The following is a 24363-nucleotide window of genomic DNA, read 5'->3' on the forward strand; positions in this document are numbered from 1 at the left end:
CCACCAAAGCTACTAAGTATCATCACCTCATTCCATGACAATATGAAAGGCACAATTCAACATGGTGGCTCCTCATCAGAGCCCTTTCCTATCCTGAGTGGTGTGAAACAGGGCTGTGTTCTCGCACCCACACTTATTGGGATTTTCTTCTCCCTGCTGCTTTCACATGCGTTCAAATCCTCTGAAGAAGGAATTTTCCTCCACACAAGATCAGGGGGCAGGTTGTTCAACCTTGCCCGTCTAAGAGCGAAGTCCAAAGTACGGAAAGTCCTCATCAGAGAACTCCTCTTTGCTGACGATGCTGCTTTAACATCTCACACTGAAGAGTGCCTGCAGAGTCTCATCGACAGGTTTGCGGCTGCCTGCAATGAATTTGGCCTAACCATCAGCCTCAAGAAAACGAACATCATGGGGCAGGACGTCAGAAATGCTCCATCCATCAATATTGGCGACCACGCTGTGGAAGTGGTTCAAGAGTTCACCTACCTAGGCTCAGGTATCACCAGTAACCTGTCTCTAGATGCAGAAATCAACAAGCGCATGGGTAAGGCTTCCACTGCTATGTCCAGACTGGCCAAGAGAGTGTGGGAAAATGGCGCACTGACACGGAACACAAAAGTCCGAGTGTATCAGGCCTGTGTCCTCAGTACCTTGCTCTACGGCAGCGAGGCCTGGACAACGTATGCCAGCCAAGAGCGACGTCTCAATTCATTCCATCTTCGCTGCCTTCGGAGAATACTTGGCATCAGGTGGCAGGACTATATCTCCAACACAGAAGTCCTTGAAACGGCCAACACCCCCAGCTTTTACACACTACTGAGTCAGCGGCGCTTGAGATGGCTTGGCCATGTGAGCCGCATGGAAGATGGCAGGATCCCCAAAGACACATTGTACAGCGAGCTCGCCACTGGTATCAGACCCACCGGCCGTCCATGTCTCCGCTCTAAAGACGTCTGCAAACGCGACATGAAATCGTGTGACATTGATCACAAGTCGTGGGAGTCAGTTGCCAGCATTCGCCAGAGCTGGCGGGCAGCCATAAAGACAGGGCTAAATTGTGGCGAGTCGAAGAGACTTAGTAGTTGGCAGGAAAAAAGACAGAGGCGCAAGGGGAGAGCCAACTGTGCAACAGCCCCGACAAACAAATTTCTCTGCAGCACCTGTGGAAGAGCCTGTCACTCCAGAATTGGCCTTTATAGCCACTCCAGGCGCTGCTTCACAAACCACTGACCACCTCCAGGCGCATATCCATTGTCTCTCGAGATAAGGAGGCCCAAAAGAAAAAAAAGAAAGAAGAAAGTCTAGTCTTTCTTTTATTTAGCAGATTAACTTAACAGTTGCTGTCTGGGTTGGAAAAGGTGAGCTTTAGACCAGCTTTAATCAGAGTTCACTCAGGCTCTGCTTGCAGCTGCACCTTGTTAATTAGATAATTGGCTTAAACCAGTTTTCAGGGGCTAGAGTCAGACAGTACAAAAGTGGGCCATCTTACAGTGCTGACCTTGTTTGCAATGGAGTGCTAACTGGGTTGCATTAGAGTGCTAAAGTGGGAGTTTTGTGTCTGAGGGAGTTCAGTGAGGAGGGAGCGAGGAGCTCCTTTCATTTCCTACCTGTCCTCAGAGCGTGAGGGGAGCTGAGAGTTTCCACAGAGCACAGCTGACTGGTGAGTAAGTCCTGGTGGGTATTTTTCAAGCTGGATTGAATTGTAAGTCATTGTTTTAGCAAGACTTAGTTGATTCTTTTTTACTATAATAGTCTTCTAAAGTTTTAAATTTAAAGGGTTCAGTCATGGCAGGAGAGCTTAAAGCCGTGGTTTGCTCCTCTTGCTGCATGTGGGAATCCGGGAACATTTCCAGTCCCCGGGACTAGCATGTGTGCAGGAAGTGTGTCCAGCTGCAGCTCCTGGAAGCTCGGGTTTCAGAGCTAGAACAGCGGCTGGAAACACTGTGGAGCATCCGTGAGTCTGACAGCATTGTGAATAGCACGTATAGAGGGGTGGTCACACCTCAGCTGAAGGGACTTGAGGAAGGAATAGAATGGGTGACCACCAGGCAGTCCAAAAGAAACAGGCAGGTAGTTCAGGAGTCCCCTGGGGTCCAGCTTGCAAATCAGTATTCCATTTTGGAGGCTGGTTCCTCCAGGGAGTGCGAGCAGAACCAAGCTTCTGGCACCACAAGCAGCCTGTCTGCACAGGAAGGGGGAAAGAGAGGAAGAGCAATAGTAATAGTGGATTCTATAGTCAGGGCAACAGATAGACACTACTATGGCCGTCAACGTGACTCCAGGATGGTGTGTTGCCTCCCTGGTGCCAGGGTCTGGGATGTCACTGAACGGCTGCAGGGCATCCTGAAGGAGGAGGGTGATAAGGCAGAGGTCATGGTACATGTTGGTACCAATGACATGGGTAGAAAGAGGGATGAGGTCATGCATCAAGAATTCAGGGAGTTAGGCAGTAGACTAAAAAGCAGGACCTCTCGGGTTGTAATCTCTGGATTACTCCCAGTGCCACGTGCTAGCGAGTATAGAAATAGGAGAATAGCACAGATGAACGCGTGGCTTAAGAGTTGGTGCAGGAGGGAGGGTTTTAGATTCCTGGACCACTGGGACCGTTTCTGGGGAAGGTGGGACCTGTACAAGCGGGACGGTCTACATCTGAACCAGAGGGGGACTAACATCCTTGCTGGCGGGTTTGCTAGTGCTGTTGGAAGGAGTTTAAATTAATTTGGCAGGGGGAGGGGATTTCCTAGCAGAATACGGACACAGCTAAACACAGGAAAGCAAACAAGTCAGAGAGAATACAGCGGAAGTAAGTTTCAAGGGAGTAAGACCAGGATGGATGCCCTCTACTTTAATGCCAGGAGTATTACAGGTAAAACGGATGAGTTAAGGGCAAGGATTGACACGTGGAATTGTGATATAGTAGCCATCACGGAGACATGGTTGAGGGAGGGGCAGGATTGGCAGCTCAATATCCCGGGATATAGAATCTTCAGGCGAGACAGAGGAGGGGGCATTGCAATATTAGTTAAAGAGTCAGTTACTGCAGCAAGGAGAGATGATATCTTGAAGGGGGCATCAAATGAAGCTTTATGGGTGGAGTTTAGAAATAAAAAGGGGACAGCCACATTGCTAGGTGTTTATTATAGACCCCCAGATAGGCAGCGGGAAATTGAGGAGCAAATATGTGCGCAATTCGCAGAGGTGTGTAAAAATAATAATAGGGTAATTATATTAGGTAATTTCAACTTTCCCAACATTAATTGGGATAGTCATCGCGTTAAGGGCTTAGATGGAGTGGAGTTCTTAAAATGTATACAGGAGAACCTTTTAGCCCAATATGTAGAGGATCCAACAAGGGAGGGTGCAGTGCTGGACCTAATTCTCGGGAATGAAGCTGGACAGGTGGTGCGGGAGCATTTTGGTGATAGTGACCACAACATGGTACAATTTAAGCTTGTTATGGAGAAAGAAATAAACAAGTTGCAAAAAAAGGTTTTGGATTGGGGGAGAGTGAATTTTAGTAAAATAAGGCAGGATCTGGCCAAGGTAGACTAGAAAGAGTTACTTGTTGGGAAATCTACAGAAGAGCAGTGGGGAGCATTCAAAAAGGAAATGGGAGGGTACACGCCCAACATGTTCCCTCTAGGGTAATGGGTAGGAGCAACAAGCCCAGAGAACCATGGATGACCAGAAACATTCAGGGTACGATGAGAAGGAAAAGAGAGGCTTTTAGCAAATACAAGGAGAGCAAATCAACGGAAGCATTAGTGGAGTTCAGAAAGTGTAGGATGGAGCTTAAGAAAGCAATTAGGAGAGCAAAGAGGGGATATGAGAAAGCTCTGGCTGGTAAAAGTAGGGAAAATCCCAAGATATTCTATAAGTATATCAATGGGAAGAGGATAACAAGGGAAATCTGTGGGTGGAGCCAGAGGACATTGGTAGGGTGTTGAATGAATACTTCACATCTGTCTTCACCCAAGAGAATGTGGAGATAGATATGGAACTCAAAGAGAGAGACTGTGAGGTTCTTGAGCAAATTGTCACAGGAAGTGACAAGGTATTGGAGGTTTTGGCAGGCTTAAAAGTGGACAAATCTCCAGGTCCGGACGATTTGTGTCCCAGGATGCTGTGGGAGGCGAGGGTGGAGATTGCAGGGGCTCTTACCCAAATATTTAATTCCCCTCTGGCCACGGGGGAGGTGCCAGAGGACTGGAGAACAGCTAATGTGGTCCCACTATTTAAGAAAGATTGTAGAGATAAGCCAGGGAACTACAGACCAGTGAGTCTCACGTCAGTGGTAGGGAAACTATTGGAGGAAATTCTGAAGGAGAGAATCTATCTCCACTTGGAGAGGCAAAATTTGATTAGGAATAGTCAGCATGGCTTTGTCAGAGGGAGGTCATGCCTAACAAATCTGATTGAATTTTTTGAGCATGTGACCAGGTGTGTAGATGAGGGTAGTGCAATTGATGTAGTTTACATGGATTTCAGCAAAGCCCTTGACAAGGTCCCACATGGGAGACTTATCAAGAAAGCAAATGCACTTGGGATACAGGGTAACTTGATAAGGTTGATTCAAAATTGGCTTCGCTGTAGGAGACAGAGAGTGACGATAGACGGCTGTTTTTGTGACTGGAAGCCAGTGTCCAGTGGCGTACCACAGGAATCTGTGCTGGGTCCTCTATTGTTTGTCATTTATATAAACGACATAGATGACTATGTGGGTCTCCATCAGGGGTGATCTGATCGAGGTGTACAAGATTATAAGGGGCATGGACAGGATGGATAGGGAGCAGCTGTTCCCCTTAGTTGAAGGGTCAGTTACGAGGTGACACAAGTTTAAGGTGAGGGGCGGGAGGTTTAAGGGGGATTTGAAACATAGAACATAGAACAGTACAGCACAGTACAGGCCCTTCGGCCCACGATGTTGTGCCGAACCTTTAACCTACTCTAGGATCAAACTACCTACATACCCTTTATACTACTATCATCCATGTACCTATCCAAGAGTCGCTTAAATGTCCCTAATGTATCTGCTTCTACTACCACCGCTGGCAGTGCATTCCACGCACCCACCACTCTCTGTGTAAAGAACCTACCTCTGACATCTCCCCTAAACCTTCCTCCAATCACCTTAAAATTATGCCCCCTGGTGATAGCGCTTTCCACCCTGGGAAAAAGTCTCTGGCTATCCACTCTATCTATGCCTCTCATCATCTTGTACCCCTCTATCAAGTCACCTCTCATCCTTCTTTGCTCCAATGAGTAAAGCCCTAGCTTCCTCAACCTTTCTTCGTAAGACATGCCCTCCAGTCCAGGCAGCATCCTGGTAAATCTCCTCTGCACCCTCTCTAAAGCTTCCACATCCTTCCAAAATCATGAGAGGTATAGACAGAGTGGATAGCAAGAAGCTTTTTCCCAGATTGGGTGATTCAATTACAAGGGGTCACGAGTTCAAAGTGAGAGGGGAAAGGTTTAGGGGGGATATGCGTGGAAAGTTCTTTATGCAGAGGGTGGTGGGTGCCTGGAACGCGTTGCCAGCGGAGGTGGTAGACGCGGGCACGATAGCGTCTTTTAAGATGTATCTAGACAGATACATGAATGGGCAGGAAGTAAAGAGATACAGACCCTTAGAAAATAGGTGACAGGTTTAGATAGAGGATCTGGATCGGCGTAGGCTTGGAGGGCCGAAGGGCCTGTTCCTGTGCTGTAATTTTCTTCTTTTGTTTAGGTAAAAAAAGGCAAATGGTATGTTGGCCTTCATAGTGAGGGGATTCGAATACAGGAGCAGGGATGTCTTGCTGCAATTATACAGGGCCTTGGTGAGGCCACACCTGGAATATTGTGTGCAGTTTTGGTTTCCTTATCTGAGGAAGGATGTTCTTGCTATAGAGGGAGTGCAGCGAAGGTTTACCAGACTGATTCCTCGGATGGTGGGACTGACGTATGAGGAGAGATTGAGTCGTTTAGGATTATATTCGCTAGAGTTCAGAAGAGTGAGGGGGGATCTCATAGAAACCTATAAAATTCTAACAGGACTTGAGAGGGTAGATGCAGGAAGGATGTTCCCGATGGTGGGGGAGTCCAGAACCAGGGGTCATAGTCTAAGAATACGGGGTAGAACTTTCAGGACTGAGATGAGGAGAAATTACTTCATCCAGAGAGTGGTGAGCCTGTGGAATTCGCTACCACAGAAAGCAGTTGAGGCCAAATCATTGTATGTTTTCAAGAAGGAGTTAGATGTAGCTCTTGGGGTGAAAGGGATCAAAGGATATGGGGGGAAAGCAGGAACAGGTTACTGAGTTGGATAATCAGCCATGATATAATGAATGGCGGAGCAGGCTCGAAGGGCCAAATGGCCTACTCCTGCTCCTATTTTCCATGTTTCTATGAATCTCCTCTGCACCCTCTCCAGTGCAATCACATCCCTCCTATAGTGTGGTGAACGGAACAGTACACAGTTCTCCAGCTGTGGCCTAACTAAAGTTTTATACAGCTCCATCATAACCTCCCTGCTCTTATATTCTATGCCTCAGCTAATAAGTATCCCATATACCACCTCATCTACCTGTGCTGTTGCCTTCACTGATCTATGCACAAGTACACCAAGGTCCCTCTGACCCTCTGTACTTCATAGGTTCCTACCACCCATTGTATATTCCCTTGCCATGTCAATCCTCCCAAAATACATCAGCTCACACTTCTCAGGATTAAATTCCATTTGCCACTGCTCCGCCCATCTTAACAGCCCATCTATATCATCCTGTAATCTAAGGCTTAGAAAATAGGCGACAGGTTTAGATAGAGGATCTGGATCGGCGCAGGCTTGGAGGGCCAAAGGGCTTGTTCCTGTGCTGTAATTTTCTTTGTTCTTTGTTCCTATAATGAGGCGACCAGAACTGAACACAATATTCCAAGTGTGGTCTAACCAGGGCTTTATAGAGCTGCAGCATAATCTCGCGGCTCTTAAACTCAATCCCCCTGTTAATGAAAGCCAACACACCATACGCTTTCTTAATAACCCTATCAACTTGGGTGGCAACTTTGAGCGATCTATGGACATGGACCCCAAGATCCCTCTGTTCCTCCACACTACCAAGAATTCTGTCTTTGAGGAAGAACTTTTTTACCAAGAGGGTGGTGACGGTCTGGAATGCCTTGCCTGGGAGGGTCGTAGAGGCGGGTTGCCTCACATCCTTTAAAAAGTACCTGGATGAGCACTTGGCACGTCATAACATTCAAGGCTATGGGCCAAGTGCTGGCAAATGGGATTAGGTAGACAGGTCAGGTTTCTTTAATGCATCGGTGCAGACTCAATGGGCCGAAGGGCCTCTTCTGCACTGTATTATTCTGTGATTCTGTAATTATATTTCACACTTTCACTCTATGAACATATATTATCCTTCACATTCTCCAATATCAGTCCATTATTCAATGATTAAAAAGCATCCCAGAAGTGAGACTGTTAAAATATTGCATTTTGATAGATTTGTATTATATTACCATTTCTCCTTCCACTCCTTAGCACAACTCATAGGGTTGGATTCTATAAGCCTGCCGCCGAAATTTAAAGCTGTTAAATAGCAGGGGCGAGCCGCCGATCATGTGGAGGGGGCGGGCGTCTGTCTCCAGCAATGATGTCAGCTGCTTGTGCGCAGGTGCTGATGCCATTTTTAAAGGGCTGTTAGCCCTAGCGGCAAATATAAATATTTATAGAAAGGATTATTGAAATTAAATAAATACATCTCTTTTGCCCCTCTCCCACTCCCCAATAACAAATTAATTGTTTGCCCTTCCCCCACCCCCCAAAAAAAACACAACTGTACGATCTGACCTTCCCAACCGCACAAACTTTAAACTATAACCCTTCCCACCATCCCCTACACCTATATGCTGATTTGACTCTGTTTCACCACCCCACCCCCTCGCACTGATAAACTTACCACCTTCCACTTCCCCACCAGTGATGCGCCTCATTTCCCCAGATGGGGATCCAAAAGCCCAGTGCTAGCCACAGGGGTGAAGATTGCAGCAGGCCCTCAATATCGTGGGTGAGTATATGTAAATTATTAATTTGAATATGCTTATTGGGGTTCTGTCGCCTAGCAGCAGGGCCCGCCATGAGGCCTCGCTACCACCAACATCATCAGGCCGGGCCCTGCCAGTATAGAGGTCTGTGGTGGGTGTGGCCTCATCCAGTGCCATTGTCAGCCCCCGCCCCCGCCATTGATCCCAACATAGAGGGCTCCTTAAAATCCAGTCCATAAGGTTTCCTTGGACCACTTCATAGTTATTTTCAACCGAAGTTCCCTCTTTATGTTGCTCGCGATTTCTGGGCTTCTCTGTGGGTGGGTGGCGGTGAAGCAGGGTCTGCACCTGCAATAGGCACAGACCCATTAATGTCCTGGTAACGGTCTGGGAAAAGGAGTTCCCAGCATTCAATGATGCAGGTGTGGGTCGGTATTAGAGGTTTACATCAGGTCCTCCTCAGACTGGAGCATCTGAGGCCACACGGACACAATCTGAGAAGGATGCCTAAGGTATATCAGTTTTTTTTTGCAGCTTCCAAAAAGATGTTAGGGCCTTGGGGCAGTTTGAAAGCCCTGCTGCAAACAGCCAAGAATGAAGGTCCATCAGGCCTGCAGCTGCACTTCAGTTTCCTGCCCTGTTTTCCAATGCTAATCCCAGCTGGGGACAGATCTGTCCCACGGGTGCCCCTCTAGGCTATATTAATAGCCCAGGACGGTAAATTCAGGAACACCTGGTCCTGAACTGGTAAAGCTCACTTAGTTTGCACTGCTCCTGTACAGTGCTGAGGTAGAGGGGGCCTGGAAAATCAGCCTCATAAAAGTCAAGTCTTGTTTATTTTCAATGAGAATTCCTGATGGCTATATAAAGGACTATTGACACAAGCTAATTTCCAAGCATACTGCTTCAATAAAATGCATCAACATTTGAACTTGCCTTCTTGACATGTCCTATATGACGCAGAAAAAAAATCCAACTCTTTAGTAATCATATAGCATTGCGAATCAAATATCTAATTTTCATAGTCTAAGCAACCACACTGGTTGCTTATGTTCCTCAAACCATTCTCAAAACCCAACATCTCCTTGATAAGTATATGCAATAAATGTTTTGCTTCTGGCACAGAATCGCGCCTGTCAGAGCACGTACTAGAATATTGTGTCAGTGCAGATAGGAGTCTCTCTTCATTCATGAATATACCTACCATTTAAGCCACTGTAGCTCCTGTTAAAACCATCTACATTGATCTTAGAACATATATCTGAGCAAGTTCCATGATAAAGAATTTTTTCATTCTGCTGATGGGGTCGCTGTCTGTTCATTTCATTTCTTCTCGCAACGTACAGTCGCCAAAGAGTGGGATTCTGGACCCTTGTGATCTGTAATCAGTCAAATGTAGTGATTGTTTTAGTAGTATATTTGTGAAAAAGCCATCTGCCAATGTTGCACAAAAAATAATAAGTTCACAACTGGCAGACCAGTATACATACACATCTGAATATGAGCAGTTAGACATGCGTATAAGTTATGGTAAACATAGAACTCAGTGCTGAGGAAGTACTACTTTTCACAGAATCACTGGCCTCTGGATTAAGTTGCTAGCGCATATCGTGAGTGAAGATTTGCTAAGCATTCAAGTAGAGCTAGGTTCCTGACAGTGGTTAGCATAACTGCACATAGAGAGAGTAGGTGAGTCACTGAGGAATGAGTCAAGCAGCCATTGATCTCCTGGAGTTTGAATGATCACTTTAGGAATTGGAGAGGAATTTGCCAGGAGACTGTAGGCGGATGAAGTCATTGGTGGGCAGAAGTTACACCAGCTCAGGATAGGGCAAGCTTGATTTTTTTTTATTTCCAAAATATACTTTATTCATAAAAATCTGCAAAAATTACATTGCCAAACAGTTTCAAACAGCACCAAAAAATACAAACATTGCAAGGGAGATCAGTTTCCTTCTATACTATCATGCGTTTCTTCACAACCCTTCCATTTCACTATTGTCATGCCAATTACAGTTTCACATTTACAGCAAATGAGAATATCAACAATACAGTTCGAGGGGTTTCCCATGGATCCAGCCCCTCAGTTCAGCTTGGTGGGGGGAGCTTACACTGTGGTCTTTCCCCATTGAGCCTTTGCTGCGGCTGCCCCAAGCTTTAGTGCATCCCTCAGCACGTAGTCCTGGACCTTGGAATGTGCCAGTCTGCAACATTCGGTCGTGGACAACTCTTTGCGCTGGAAGACCAGCAAGTTTCGGGCAGACCAAAGGGCGTCTTTCACCGAATTGATAGTCCTCCAGCAGCAGTTGATGTTTGTCTCGGTGTGCGTCCCTGGGAACAGCCCGTAGAGCACAGACTCCTGTGTCACAGAGCTGCTTGGGATGAACCTCGACAAAAACCACTGCATCTCTTTCCACACCTGCTTTGCAAAGACACATTCCAGGAGGAGGTGGCACAGCCACCGCGGGGGCATTGTGCGGAGGGGGCGAGACATCGTGTGTGCATGAAGGATCTGACGGGGAGGGCCCTTCTCACCACCAGCCAAGCTACGTCTTGGTGCTTGTTTGAAAGTTCTGGTGATGAGGCATTCCGCCAAATGACTTTGGCAGGCTTGATGGACCAGCTGATCTTTACCGGTTTTTCATTTTTGTATGTTTGTAAATTCAGACAATTTTCTAAAGTTATACTGCCAGCTCCATATCACTGTCATGTCTGGGAAAGTGAAGCCAAAAAGGTGGTTAAATTTTAAATCTTACCACATAATGTACAATGTATTATATCACATTTCCTAATAGGTGTAAAGTTGCCTGTTCTTAAGGTGGCAATGGCTTTATTCTGACATATCCCTTCAAGACCACAAAGCTTATCCTGCTACTTAATCTCTGCATGGAATGACTTCAGATACACCCATCCAGATGGCAATTACAGTCTAATTGGTGTTGCTGAGAAGTTTGTCTCCAGCTGTTTGTAAATTCCTGACTTGTCAGGAAATTACTGGATTCTTTCTTTTTATATACTTCATTTTTAAATAGATCAGTTATAATTTAGGAGCATAGCAGACCATTAGTCTATCTAGAGTACTCTTCCAAACAATGGGCAGTATTTTATGGAGACGATGGGGTTCTCGGCCACTGCCTGAAGAGCCAGCAAAAGCCCCACGTCACTTCTTCTCAGGAAGGCCCGTTGCATCACCTGTCAGTCAGGCACTTAACTGGGCAGCAGCTGGTCTTCCCAGGGATTAAGGACCCCGGCAATTGAAGTTTCACCTGCTGAGAGCTGCCAGCCAGAGGCTAGCAGCACTACTTTTTTAAATTCCAAAATATACTTTATTCGTTAAAAACTGTAAAAAGTACATTACAAAACAGTACCAAGTCAACAATACAAAGAGTGCAAAGGAAATCAGTTTCCTTCAATACAGGAGTGAATTGCCTCACAACCCTTCCATTTCATTTTACCTGCCATGGACTTTTTGCAGCAAACAAATATTTTCTGGATACAGCCTGAGGGGTTTTCCATGGATCCAGCCCTTCAGTTCACCCTGGTGGGGGGACCTTACACAGTGGTCTTTCCCCATTGAGCCTTTGCCACGGCTGCCCCAAGCTTTAGTGCGTCTCTCAGCACGTAGTCCTGGACCTTGGAATGTGCCAGTCTGCAACATCCGGTCATGGACAACTCTTTGCGCTGGAAGACCAGCAAGTTTCAGGCAGACCAAAGGGCGTCTTTCACCGAATTGATAGTCCTCCAGCAGCGGTTGATGTTTATCTCGGTGTGCGTCTTTGGGAACAGCCCGTAGAGCACAGACTCCTGTGTTACAGAGCTGCTTGGGATGAACCTCGACAAAAAAACCACTGCATCTCTTTCCACACCTGCTTTGCAAAGACACATTCCAGAAGCAGGTGGGCAACCGTCTCTTCCTCACCACAGCCACCTCGAGGGCATCGTGCGGAGGGTGTGAGACTCCGGGCGTGCAGGAAGGATCTGACGGGGAGGGCTCTTCTCACCACCAGCCAAGCTACGTCTTGGTGCTTGTTTGAAAGTTCTGGTGATGAGGCATCCCACCAAATGACTTTGGCAGTCTGCTTGGGGAACTATCCGTCTGGATCCACCATTTCCTTTTCCTGTAGGGCCTTGAGGACATTCAGTGCAGACCACTGCCTGATGGATTGGTAGTCAAAGGTGTTTTACGACAGAAACTTTTCCACAATGGATAGGTGGTATGGCACGGTCCAACTGGATGGAGCATTCCACGACAATGTGACCAGGCCCTACCTTCGCAACACTGGGGACAGATAGAACCTCAGCACGTAGTGACACTTGGAGTTTGCGTACTGGGACTTTACGCACAGCTTGATGCAGCTGCACACAATGGTGGTCATCAGGATGAGGGCGGGATTAGGTACATTTGTCCTGCCCTTATCCAGAGGTTTGAACATCCCTCCGGACCCGGTCCATTTTGGATCCCCATATGAAGTGGAAAATGGCTCGGGTGACCGCCACAGCACAGGAGTGGGGTATGGGCCAGACCTGCGCCACGTACAGCAACAACATGAGTGCCTCACATCTAATGACCAGGTTCTTACCCACAATGGAGAGAGATTGCTGCACCCACATGCTCAGCTTATGGTGTATCCTGGCTACTCGCTCCTTCCAGGTTTTGGTGCACGCCCCCCCGGCCCTTCCAAACCATATCCCCAGCACCTTCAGGTAGTCTGACCTGACGGTGAAGGGGACAAAGGATCGGTCAGCCCAGTTCCCAAAGAACATGGCCTCGCTCTTGCCGTGCTTAACTTTGGCTCCCGAGGCCAGTTCGAACTGGTCGCAGATGCTCATCAGTCTGCGAGCGGACAGCGTATCCGAGCAGAAAACGGCGACGTCATCCATGTACAGGGAGGTTTTAACCTGAGTGCCTCTACTGCCTGGGACTGTCAACACCCTTATGCTTGCATCCTTCCTAATAGACTCAGCAAAGGGTTCAATACAGCAAACAAACAAGACAGGGGAGAGAGGACAGCCCTCTCTGACTCCAGATTGGATCGGGAAACTTTCTGATTCCCACCCATTGATTGAGATTGTGCTACTGACATTTGTGCAGAGCAGTTTGATCCACTTGCAGATTCTCTCCCCAAACCCCATTTTGGAAAGCACGTCCATCATGTAGGTGTGCGATATCCTGTCAAAAGCCTTTTCCTGGTCCATGCTGTTGAGGCAGGTGTCCACCCTCCTGTCCCGTACATAGGCGATCGTATCCCTGAGTAGTGTGAGACTATCAGAGATCTTTCTGCCGGGTACAGTGCAGATCTGGTCAGGGTGAATCACCAACTCCAGAGCAGACTTGACTCGACTGGCTATGACTTTGGACAGAATCTTGTAGTCAACATTAAACAGTGAGATGGGCCGCCAATTTCTGATTTCTGCCCTCTCCCCCTTCCACTTGTAGATGAGGGTGATGATGCCTTTCCTCATGGATTCTGACATGCTGCTGGCCAGGAGCATACTCTCGTATACTTCCAGCAGGTCTGGGCCGACCCAGTCCCACAGGGCCGAATACAACTCAACCGGTAAGCATTCGCTTCCGGGAATTTTACTTGTCTCGAAGGACTTGACGGCCTTTGTCAGCTCGTCCAGGGTTAGCGGCTTGTCCAGTCTCTCCCTCATGCTGTCATCTAAGACCTCTGTGACAGATGACAGGAAGGACTGGGAGGCTCTGCTATCTGTAGGCTTCGTGTCGTACTGCCCAGCATAAAAGGATTTGCTGATCCTTAGTATGTCAGACTGCGAAGACGTTACCGAGCCATCCTCTTCCTTCAGGCTGCTGATCACAGATTTCTCTGTGTACCTTTTGGAAGTAGTAATGCGAGCACGTCTCATCCTGCTCAATGGAGCGGACTCTGGACCGGAAGATGATCTTGGAGGCCTCCGTGGCAAAGAGCGAGGCCTGCTGGCTCTTCACCTCATGGAGGTCCTCCTTGACCTCGACCCCCATCGACTGCAGCCGGAGCAGATTTTGCATACTTTTCTGCAGTCGGGACATTTCCCTCTGTCTCTCTCTCGCCCTCTGAACACCTTTGAATATAAAGAACCTCTTGATGTTCTCCTTGATCACCTCCCACCAGTGAACTGGAGACTCAAAGAGGGGTTTCACGGCTCTCCAACCTTTGTAATCCCTTTTGAGTTCCTCAACGTTCTCTGGGGTTAGCAGAGTAGCATTGAGCTTCCATGTCCCCCTGCCAACCCGTTGGTCGTCCTGTAAGTGACAGTTGGCCAGTAAGAGGCAATAGTCAGAGAAGAAGACCGGCTTGACATCGGTGGATCTGACCGTGACAGCACGGGACACAAACAGGAAGTCAATCCTGGAACGGGCAGACCCGTCCGATCTTGACCAGGTGTATCTACGCTGCGTTCCGTCTGCAGGTTTGCTGAAGACGTCGTGCAGCTTGGCATCTTTCACTGTTTCCATTAGGAATCTGGACATAGCGTCCAGTTTGCTGTCATCACTGCCAGATCATCCAGCTGCATCGATGATGCAGTTGAAGTCACCGCCTAGGATGACCAGCCTGGATGTCGCCAGCAGCAGTTGGAGCTGCTGGAAGACGGTCACCCACTCGCTGCATTGAACCGAGGCGTACACCTTGATCAACCAGAGCGGAGCATTGTTGTACATTACATCTGCTACGAGGAGGTGACCGTCCACCACCTCCTTAACGTCGCAGATGGTGAAGTTACCTCCCCACAGCAGAACCCAGGCCGGAGGAACGGGAATCATTACCCCCTGACCAGATCGATGGCCCATGGGACCACCATCTCAACCATTGCCTGTAGGTGCTGAGGTGTGGTCTTCCACACTCCTGCTGAAACAGTAGGTCAGCTTTGACCTTGGCGAGGTAGTCCAAGGTTGGAACACATCGCGTAGAGGATTTAATGCTACGCACGTTAATTGAAGCAATCCTTATGCCCATTTTTAAGTTAGTTGTTGCTTCCCACACCATTTGTCCTTGCTAGACCAAGTCCTTTGGTATGTTCCTGCATACCCATGGTGTACACGAGCTGTTTCACGTTCGTTGGGCTCAGAAACCCCTCCTGGTTTCTCATGCAGGGTTTGTTCTGCTGGGGTGACATCGGGTGGGGGGGGGGTGGGGTGGGTCTTGTAAACAGCAAGGATTGGGCTGTTCTCTGCTGTTGTTTTCTCCTCAAACATCACTGCTCCCAGCTTCCTGGAGCTGGAGTGCGCCAGACGTATCATTGCTTTCGGTGTCCCAGAGCTGGGATGCACTGGGCATGTCGCTCGGTTCAGCGCTTTGGGTTTGAGGCGCACTGGGCCTATCACTACTTTCAGTGCCCAGGGGCTTCGTCTTCCAGCTCCTTGGAGTTCTGCCGCTTCTTTTGTAGGTGCCGTCATTCCGACACTTCCTCGTCCAGTGAAGAGGAGCTGCTGTAGTCTGTCTCAGACGGTAGCCACTGGTTTGCCACTGGTTTGGGTGGTGACCTGTTCCGCTTTAGGCAGATTTTTCTTTGTGGTTTTCTTTTGTACCACTTGCCACTGACCTGTTTGTCCATCAGCTGCCTCCTCCTCCATTGATTCTGTCTGTAGAGGAGGGGTTTCCGGGCACAGGGTAGGTGTCAGGTCGCTGGTTTCAGCTGCCTCCCCGTTCTTCTCCTTCCAAGGTAAAACTTTCCTTGCTGCGGAGAGGGTTGCTTGTCTCCTTCCCAGCACCAGATGCATTCATTGTTCCTTCTCCCAGCCTTTTCTTGGGCCTTGCTGCCTGAGCATAGCTGAGGCAACGTTTGGGGCAGGTTTTGTCGAGGTGGCCTGCCTCACCACATAGGTTGCAACACTTACTCTGCTTACAGTCCTTGGTGTGATGGCCTTCCTTCCTGCAGTTCTTGCCGGCGACTGTACTGAAGTTTGCTGCCACGTGACCAGAATTGCCACAGGTGCGACAAACTCTGGGCTGCCCCGCATAAACTAAGAAGCCTCGACTTCCCCCGATAGCGAAGCTGGAGGGAGGGTGGATGATGGCTCTGTTGGCATCGACCTTCAAGGTCACCTTGACCTACCGCTTACTTGTCCAAATCCGAAACGGGTCCCTGACATCAGTGCTGCTGCCGACCACCTCGACGTACCTGACGAGAAAGGTAAGTACATCCACTACAGGAACATGTGGGTTGTAGAAGTGAATAGTCACCACCCGGTCACGTTGTGACGACAGCGTGAAGGGCGGCTCCACTGTAAGAATGGTTTCCCTTCTTCTAGAACACCTTCAGGAACTTGATGCATCCTGCCACGTTCTTAAACGTCACGTCGAAATATCCACTGCTGGGGAAGTCCTGCAGGCAGAAGATATCCGTAGCTTGGAATCCACAGCAATCAATGAGGATTCTCTTGATGAAGAAGGTACGGTCAATCGGTGCACCTCCTTCCTTATCCTTCATAACCACCCGAACGGTGTTGAGCACTCCCTGGCCTGAAGCTCTAGAACTGGTTATAACCACTTTGCTCAAAAAATACCCAGGACAGGATCAAAGGCCACTGATCAGGGTTTCTCCCCTGCCAGGTAAGTACGCACTTACTTATGCGAGCAGCACTTTACTCAGCAGCACCATAGTAGAGGCGGTGGCTGCTGCCAGTAATGCACCCAGCCAAGGCCAAGGATCATCAATCAACTCAGGCCACAGGTGAGTGATAGTCGGAGGGGTTTTGTGGGGTTGGGTTTGTGGGGGATCGCCAGCAAGGGCAGGGGGGTGGCTCTCAGCGGGCCCCCCTTCCCGATGCCAGGTTCCTCGATCAGCTACTAAGTGCCTTTGAACAAGGGACCCGCACCCCCCCTAAGGGCAGGCAATCTTATGCTGCCCATGTGCCAACAGGCCTGCCTACCACTGGGCTAATACCGGTGGTGGCGAGATGAGGCTCCTAATTGGGCATTAATTGTCCACTCGAGGGCTTCAATTGGCAGAGGGGCGGGAAGGCCGCCCACAGGTCTTCCGGCACTGACTTAATTGGGGTGGAACTGGGAAGGTGGCGGGGCCCCCCTGTCACCATCCCGCCCGATTAAATGCTCTCCCTGCCTTCAAGCATGCCACGGATGAGAGCATAAAATGCGCACCCACCACCACAAACACCCCACCCCCACCCAGGATTCTGGAACTAAATACTCTGCATCGCTTTTCCTAATAGGAATTCATTCAGTCCTTTTTTTAAAAACCCCCATGGCTTTCTGGTCCACGCAGAATCTGTTCTACAATTCTATCACCCACTTACTAAGAAAAAAAATTACCTAATTATCCTATTTCCTTTTGATGCCTTTAAATTTCAGTGAGATCTCCCAATCCTCAAATTTGGGGCTGATCAGAACCAAAAAACAAGACAATGCTGAAGATCACTGTAAAGTTCCCCTGTACCCTCCTAATTCCAGGCACTAAGATCCCAGCACAGAAAACCTCTCCTCATTATTCAGTTTTCTAAGTTCAGAAATCAGTTTCGTAATCTTCCTATAGACTCCCTCCAATAATAATAATAAATCTTCCCTGTAACAAGGTGTCCAAAGCACAGTAATCCAGATGCCGTCTCCCTAAACCCAGATGCAGCTTCAACATCATCTCCTTTAGTTTACGAATCACACATTTAGCTACACATCCAACATGTTATTTGCTGTCTTCCCCTTGTGAAAACTGAGCAAACAGTTTTAATGACTTATCTATCAAAATCTCTGGATCTTGCTCTCTCACCTCTTATTGCCAATTAATATGTAATCCATAATTTTACTTATTTTATTTAATCTCTTGATTTACACGTAACTGTGTCTAATGATCTAGCCTTTTCAGAACTATTTGGTTTATCACATTGAAATAATAGTCTAATTTTTATGCAGGTACAAGTTGGAATAAATCAGTTATAATCACCATAAAAATGAAAACATATGTTAAATAATATTCACTTTGTAGTAGAGGGCACCTAATAGTCATACATAGCAATAGCCAATGGTCACGGAGAACAACTGTAAAGCTTGATTCAGTGAGGTTATATTAATATATTTAAAGTATTTTGGAACTGTTATCTTTGTTAACACTGTATTTGGGAAAAGATACTGTAGTAGAAGGATGTAAAGGGTTAATGCTAAAGACATTGAGAGCGACCCCTCCCATTGTAAGAGTGATGATGTCATAGTCACATGAGATTTAGGTTGGAGAGAAGAGAGAGCAGCATGAAGGATGCGAGCTTAGGAGGTTTGATGAAAGTGTATATAGTATTATGTAATAAGACTTTCTCCAGAACGTCCCTGTTATGCTACTAAATACAACAACACACAATATATATCAATACTTACTGCATCAATTTTAAATGTTGGTCTGACTGCATAGTCTCCCAATGTATTTATAAAGTCACCAGCTACTTCCTGGTATTCTGAGGAGTCTGGTTTCAGAAGTACTTCAGAGGCTGTGGTTTGGTTTTCTACAATCTCCCAGGTATCTGGAAGTTCATCTGAAATGAAAATAGAATTTGGTAAAAGCATTCTATTTGAGCAGATGCTTACTTTACGTAATTAGGAACATTACTATAAGAGGCAATTATGCATAGGTAGCCTGTTCGAAGGATAGGCCCGTTAGTTCAAAATTCTTCAATTCAACTATCTAGTTACAATTGCTGTAGTGTATGTTTAATTTATTTGTGTCAGTTTATTCAAAACAATAAAACAATATGATTAATGCTGATCATGACAAATTGATAATAAAAGTTATAGTTACATTCATTGCTGCTTTTATTGTTCACCTTTCACTTCCTACAGTTTGATGCTTGGACCGGGAGCCCGGTGACTAGGGTTCAGTTGCCTTCTTGACAGCATTAGTTCACAGGTTTTCAAGTTGGAAAACTTACTTTAGCAAGAGAACTACGTGAAGGTTGCTGTCTCCCCACTCCCCCCCAAACATCAAACTATAATTGCTTCCCCAGCTATACGAATAAATATACTTTCTACAGTGATGTTTCACTTAGTGTAAAGTAAAAAGCTAAAAGTGGGTAGCAAGGAGACATATTTGTAACTAGAACTTTTACTTCATAGGCTTATAGTGTACAACAAAAAGTGTTTACAAATAACCATAATCTTTTAAAATAAATTCAACCTAAACATACAAATAGAATCTTGCCATTCTCACAAGATACAGAAACACCTGGGGATACTGTCCCTTTAAGAAATTCATGCCTTGTACTGTCAGGTGATCTGCTCCCCTCCCTTCACTCCTCCCCCCTTCACTGTATAAACCCTTGTACTGAACTTTGCCCTTATTTAATTTGCAGGGAAAGGCAGCATTTCCAAATGGAAAAAAAATCCAGTAATCTTCAGCTGATCTTGACAACAACTTCTCCCCAAGGGAACAAGTTAGAAATTTACAAACAGCTGGAGACAAACCTCTCAGTAACACCAACTAGTATTTAGGAGATCTAAGTCAGATCACCTCAGATACAAGCGGTAGGTTTGAATGTGGAGGCTGAAATTCATTCGAGGAATGAAGACTGCGTGGAATCATAGAATGATTACAGTACAGAAGGAGGTCATTTGGCCCATTGTGTCCGTGCCGGCTCTCTGCAAGGGCAACTCAGTCCCACTCCCCCACCCTTTCCCCGTAGCCCTGCAAATGTTTTCTCAACAGATGCTTATTCAATTCCCTTTTGACAGCCACGCTTGAATCTGTCTCCACCAGTCAGACAGTGCATTCCAGATCCTAACCACTCACTGCATAAAAAAAGTGTTTCCTCATGTCACCACTATTTGTTTTGCCATTTACTTTAAATCAGTGTCCTCTGGTTCTTGGTCTTTCCACCAATGGGAATAGCTTTTCCTTATCTACTCTGTCCAGACCCCTAATGATCTTGAACGCCTCTATCAAATCTCCTCTCACTCTCTTCTAAGTAGAACAACCCCCAACTTCCCCAATCTATCCTCGTAACTGAAATCCCTCATCCCTGGAACCATTCTCGTAATTCTCTTCTGCACCCTCTCTAAAGCCTTCACACCCTTCCTAAAGTGTGGTGCACAGAATTAGACACAGTACTCCAGTTGAGGCTGAATCAGTACTTTATAAAGGTTCATCATAACTTCCTTGCTTTTGTACACTATGCCTCTGGTTATAAAACCCAGGACCCTGTATGTCTTTTTAACCACTTTATCAGCCTGCCCTGCCACCTTCAACGATTTGTGCACATATACCCCAGATCTCTGTTCCTGCACCCTTACATTTATGAAAAAGAAATTTATCAATCCATTTCAGAAACAAATTATTTTCAAATTCAAACATTCCTTGTAAAATTGAATGCATCATTTTCCATAAAATAAATATTAAAGTTCTGGCAAGAGCTTTTACATATGAAAATACTTTTATCTTCAGACTACTTTTGAGTTTCAAATTATGAGTGCACTTTGCAATCTCAAAATAAAAGTAGCCCATAGTTTACACATTTAAATTAATATTTTTAAAAAATGTCTACATATAAGGTATCCTTATGATCGATAGTGAAATTGTTAATCAAAAATATCTATAGAACAGTGGTTACCTACCCCCAGAACATCTACGATCAATGCGATAAGTAATTCCATTAAAGTCAGTTAATGTGTATTTTTGAAAGTCAATCACACAATAATCGTCTCCTTCTATCTTTACTTTTACTTCATTTTCTTTCCCATTGTAAGCCTTTTCAAGATCAGCATTCACTGTTGGATTGAAGGTTTCCCATTGATCTTCCACCCAGAATTTCCAGGTCACCTTTTCCATCACAAACATTGCTTCACGCAATGTGACTTCTCTTTTTCCTATGTTATGACACACCTTGAAAATAACATCTTGAACAGAACATATATCAGTTATACATCCAGATAAAAATATACTGTGGCCAACTTGGTTAAACTTGTGGTATACATGCATACTCCTGCAACACTCTTCTATTTCTTCAATGTCTTCTTCAGTAAATTTCTCAAATGATATTTCTACAGGTATCGTTTTTTGCATGTGTTCTTTAGTTGCTAGCTTTTGAATATCAGTCCATGCTTCTTGAATATTTTCTTCCTTTGTGGAGTAAATTTGAAACTTTACTGGCTCTATGGCGAGCTGTGGCACGTTAGTAGTATCTTCAGAGGTTTGGTTTCCACCTAGCCAATCCCCGAAATACTCTGAAACAAAACATTTAAAAACAACTCATAACTGTTAGAAAAAAAAAATCTAAATACAATTTTTAAAAAAGTATTGTAAGTTTCATATTTATTAAAACAAACTTTGTTCTTGTGCAATAGGTGTCATTAGCAAGGCTTCATTTTATTACCCCTTCCTAGTTGTCCTAAGCTGGTGGTTGAAATTGATTTTACAACTGAATGGCTTGATAGGCGACTTTGTAGGATATTAAGAATCAGGCACGAGGTATGGATTGGAGCCACTTATAGGCCAGATTGGGTAGTGGTGGCAGGTTTGCTTTCCTGAAGGATGCTGGTGAACCAGTTGGATTTTTACAACAATTTTGTTCCTAGATTTATTGAATTCAATTTAATAACTTTGAACTCATGATCTTCAGATTGTTATGAATGTACCATGAATGCTACACTATCACCTGATCACTCCAGGCTATCCTGAAGAGTGTTAACATTCCAGGACAGCACATTATTCACCACCCCTCTCCGCCCCTTCCCCCAAGGTTGAGGTCCTAAGTTATTGCTTCCATAATGAATGCCATGACTGGGACTTTGGGCAATTGGGCTTCACTCTACAGTACTGCATGCATCCAATATTACAAATTGGTTTGGAAGCTCTTCTCTGCGAGAGAATCCCCTTAAAGGAGAGCAGATGATGGGCTGCACCAGGGCTTAAAGATAGTAAAATTATGCCATCTATAATTTAAAGTAGTGTGCTCAATGTGTCTTACCTGTACCATTTTGAAGGGAATCAGAGACTCTGCAGAATAGGCTGTTATCCCCTGTGGCTACACATTATTATGATCAAGATGAGGTGCTTCACAGCTGAATATTTAGGTTTTATACAGTTTAAAAAATAACATACTTGTCATTGTGCTGAGTATTCCACCTTTTCCTACTTGAAGCTTTGCCAACTCCTCCTCAAATACTGGGATGTGAACAGATGAGGAATCATTCACTATCACATGGATTGAAGATGTTCGAACTGTTTCTCCATGCAAACGAACAGAATCTAAAACTCCTGCTGCAAATACCTTTAAATCTGGAAACTTGTTTCCTGTTGAGAAATTTCCAAATAATTTAAACCAAAATTTGCTTAGTCATAAATCAGAGAAACCTACAGAAGAGGTAGAAAACTTTAAAGCTACTTTGTAGTCTGGATTACATTGGCAAAAACTACAGTCCTTTTAGATATATAAAAAAATTTTTTTTGCAGTAACTGACAATGGTTGGGGGTTGGGGGTTGGCCAGAGTGTGGGGAAGAGTTTTAAGCCCGAAGACCGACATGAGGTCAGGTTAAATTTTCAGAAATCTGAAACCTAATCCCAACCAGTTTGTACATGCTGACTTCCAGTTTTAACTGAGGCAGGTTTGGGGGAAGAGGTGACGTCTAACCTGCTCTCGAGAGGCAGGTCAGTTACTTAAATGTGTTAATGAGGCAGCATTCCGCTTAGTTAAAACAATCTGCTCGGGCTCAGAATATTCATGTTTTGGGAAACCAGACAGCTGAAGGAAGGCGAGAACCCCCTCACATCGTGCACCACCCCACCCCCAGTCCGTGATCTCCCCTCTGAACCATGATCTCCTCCCCCTCCTCACAATCTCCTCACCCCTGTGATCTTGCCCTCGTCCTTCCTTCCTCCTCGCTGTTCCCTAGCTGTAGCCATCCAACAGCTATATTTAAATGTGGTCCTGCTGTTAAATCCAGCAGGACCTCTGCACAGTGGATAGCACCGCAGTCTCACAGCTCCAGCGATTTGGGTTCGGTTCTGGGTACTGCCTGTGTGGAGTTTGCAAATTCTCCCTGTGACCACATGGGTTTCCTCTGGGTGCTCTGGTTTCCTCCCACATGCCAAAGACTTGCGGGTTGATAGGTAAACTGGCCATTGTACAAAAAAAATTGCCCCTAGTGTGGGTAGGTGGTAGGAGAATTGAGGGAAGGTGGGGATGTGAGAAAGAAAAAATGGGATTAATGTAGGATTAGTATAAATGGGTGGCCGATGGTCGGCGCAGACTCGTTGGGCCAAAGGGCCTGTTTCGGTGCTGTATCTCTCTATGACTCTAAATCCCATATTTCCCAGGTTCTTGGCTCCTACTAACCCCCTCTTCCCAACTAACTCCTGTAAATATTTGGACTAATATATCTTACACTTATTTGTGATCATCTAAAAATCTAATTTCATGGCTTCTGGTCAGGTTTTTCTTTAAATCTTGATAACTCATCAATTTAAGGTTATAAATTATTGTTGGTGATGTTGTATGAACATCTAATAATACAATTCTCTTCGCAATAGTAAGACAATAAATAATTAATTTAAAATAAAAGGGTAAATGGCGTTATAAAAATAGCAAGGAGAGAAATTTGGTAAATGTATGATGATATCAGCAACAGTAATTTCTAGGCTTTAATCCTCTAAATCTGTTGAATCTTCTCGGCAGACAGTCTCTTTTTTTTAAATTGCAGGCCTGGGCATTTGTAGATTTTCTGGTGGATATGACTTCAGACTGGAGGCAGTGGTCACTTTCAGTTCTTTGCTTCACCAAGTTGAAATGTAGAACTCACAGCAGTGATCCTCTCTTAAAAACAGAAAATGCTGGAAAAAATTAGCAAGTCTGGCAGCATCTGTGGAGAGAGAAGCAGACTTAACGTTGCAAATCAGTGACCTTTGCCAGTTCCGATGAAAGGTCACTGACCTGAAACATGAACTCTGCTTCTCTCTCCACAGATGATGCCAGACCTGCTGAGTATTTAAAGCACTTTTTGTTTATATTTCAGATTTCCAGCATCTGCAGTATTTTGCCTTTATTTTAGGCTCCTTTCTTGTTTTGGCTGGCTTTCTGTGATGTTCTTGTGATCTCTCTCTCTCCCCCCTCCACCCCTCCCCCCCACCCAAGACCTACTTTTTAAAGGTAAAAATCTCTCACATTAGCTTCTGTTTGGAGATGCATGACCCCTCCCTGTTTTGACCACAGAATGGCCCAAGATGTGGCTACTTCACACCTTCTTTGTTTCAGAAGAACCCATTTAGTTCAGAAATGGCACTTGACATTTAGGATGAGTGTAATTGACACCTCTTAGCTTGGAATGTATCCTTTTGTCCTTAACAGACTGTGAGATATTTGAATATACAGACACAGTCAGCTGACCGTCAGCAGTAATTTGTAGCAT

At 45.7% G+C, this 24363-nt stretch overlaps 1 protein-coding gene across 2 annotated transcripts in view; it reads right to left on the reverse strand.

The window, feature by feature from the left end:
* Positions 1–24363, reverse strand: part of LOC137349707 (protein mono-ADP-ribosyltransferase PARP14-like) — a 97455-nt gene that overhangs the window by 7816 nt on the left and 65276 nt on the right. For both annotated transcript variants that reach the window (XM_068014996.1, XM_068014995.1), the window contains exons 12-15: positions 22060–22251; positions 20574–21182; positions 18348–18502; positions 9230–9404 (exon numbers count right to left, since the gene is read on the reverse strand). In XM_068014996.1, coding sequence (XP_067871097.1) covers positions 9230–9404; positions 18348–18502; positions 20574–21182; positions 22060–22251 — 1131 coding nt within the window. The remainder of the gene's footprint in view (positions 1–9229; positions 9405–18347; positions 18503–20573; positions 21183–22059; positions 22252–24363) is intronic.

Source organism: Heterodontus francisci, chromosome 2 (assembly GCF_036365525.1).
Source record: "Heterodontus francisci isolate sHetFra1 chromosome 2, sHetFra1.hap1, whole genome shotgun sequence".
Taxonomy (NCBI): Eukaryota; Metazoa; Chordata; class Chondrichthyes; order Heterodontiformes; family Heterodontidae; genus Heterodontus; species Heterodontus francisci.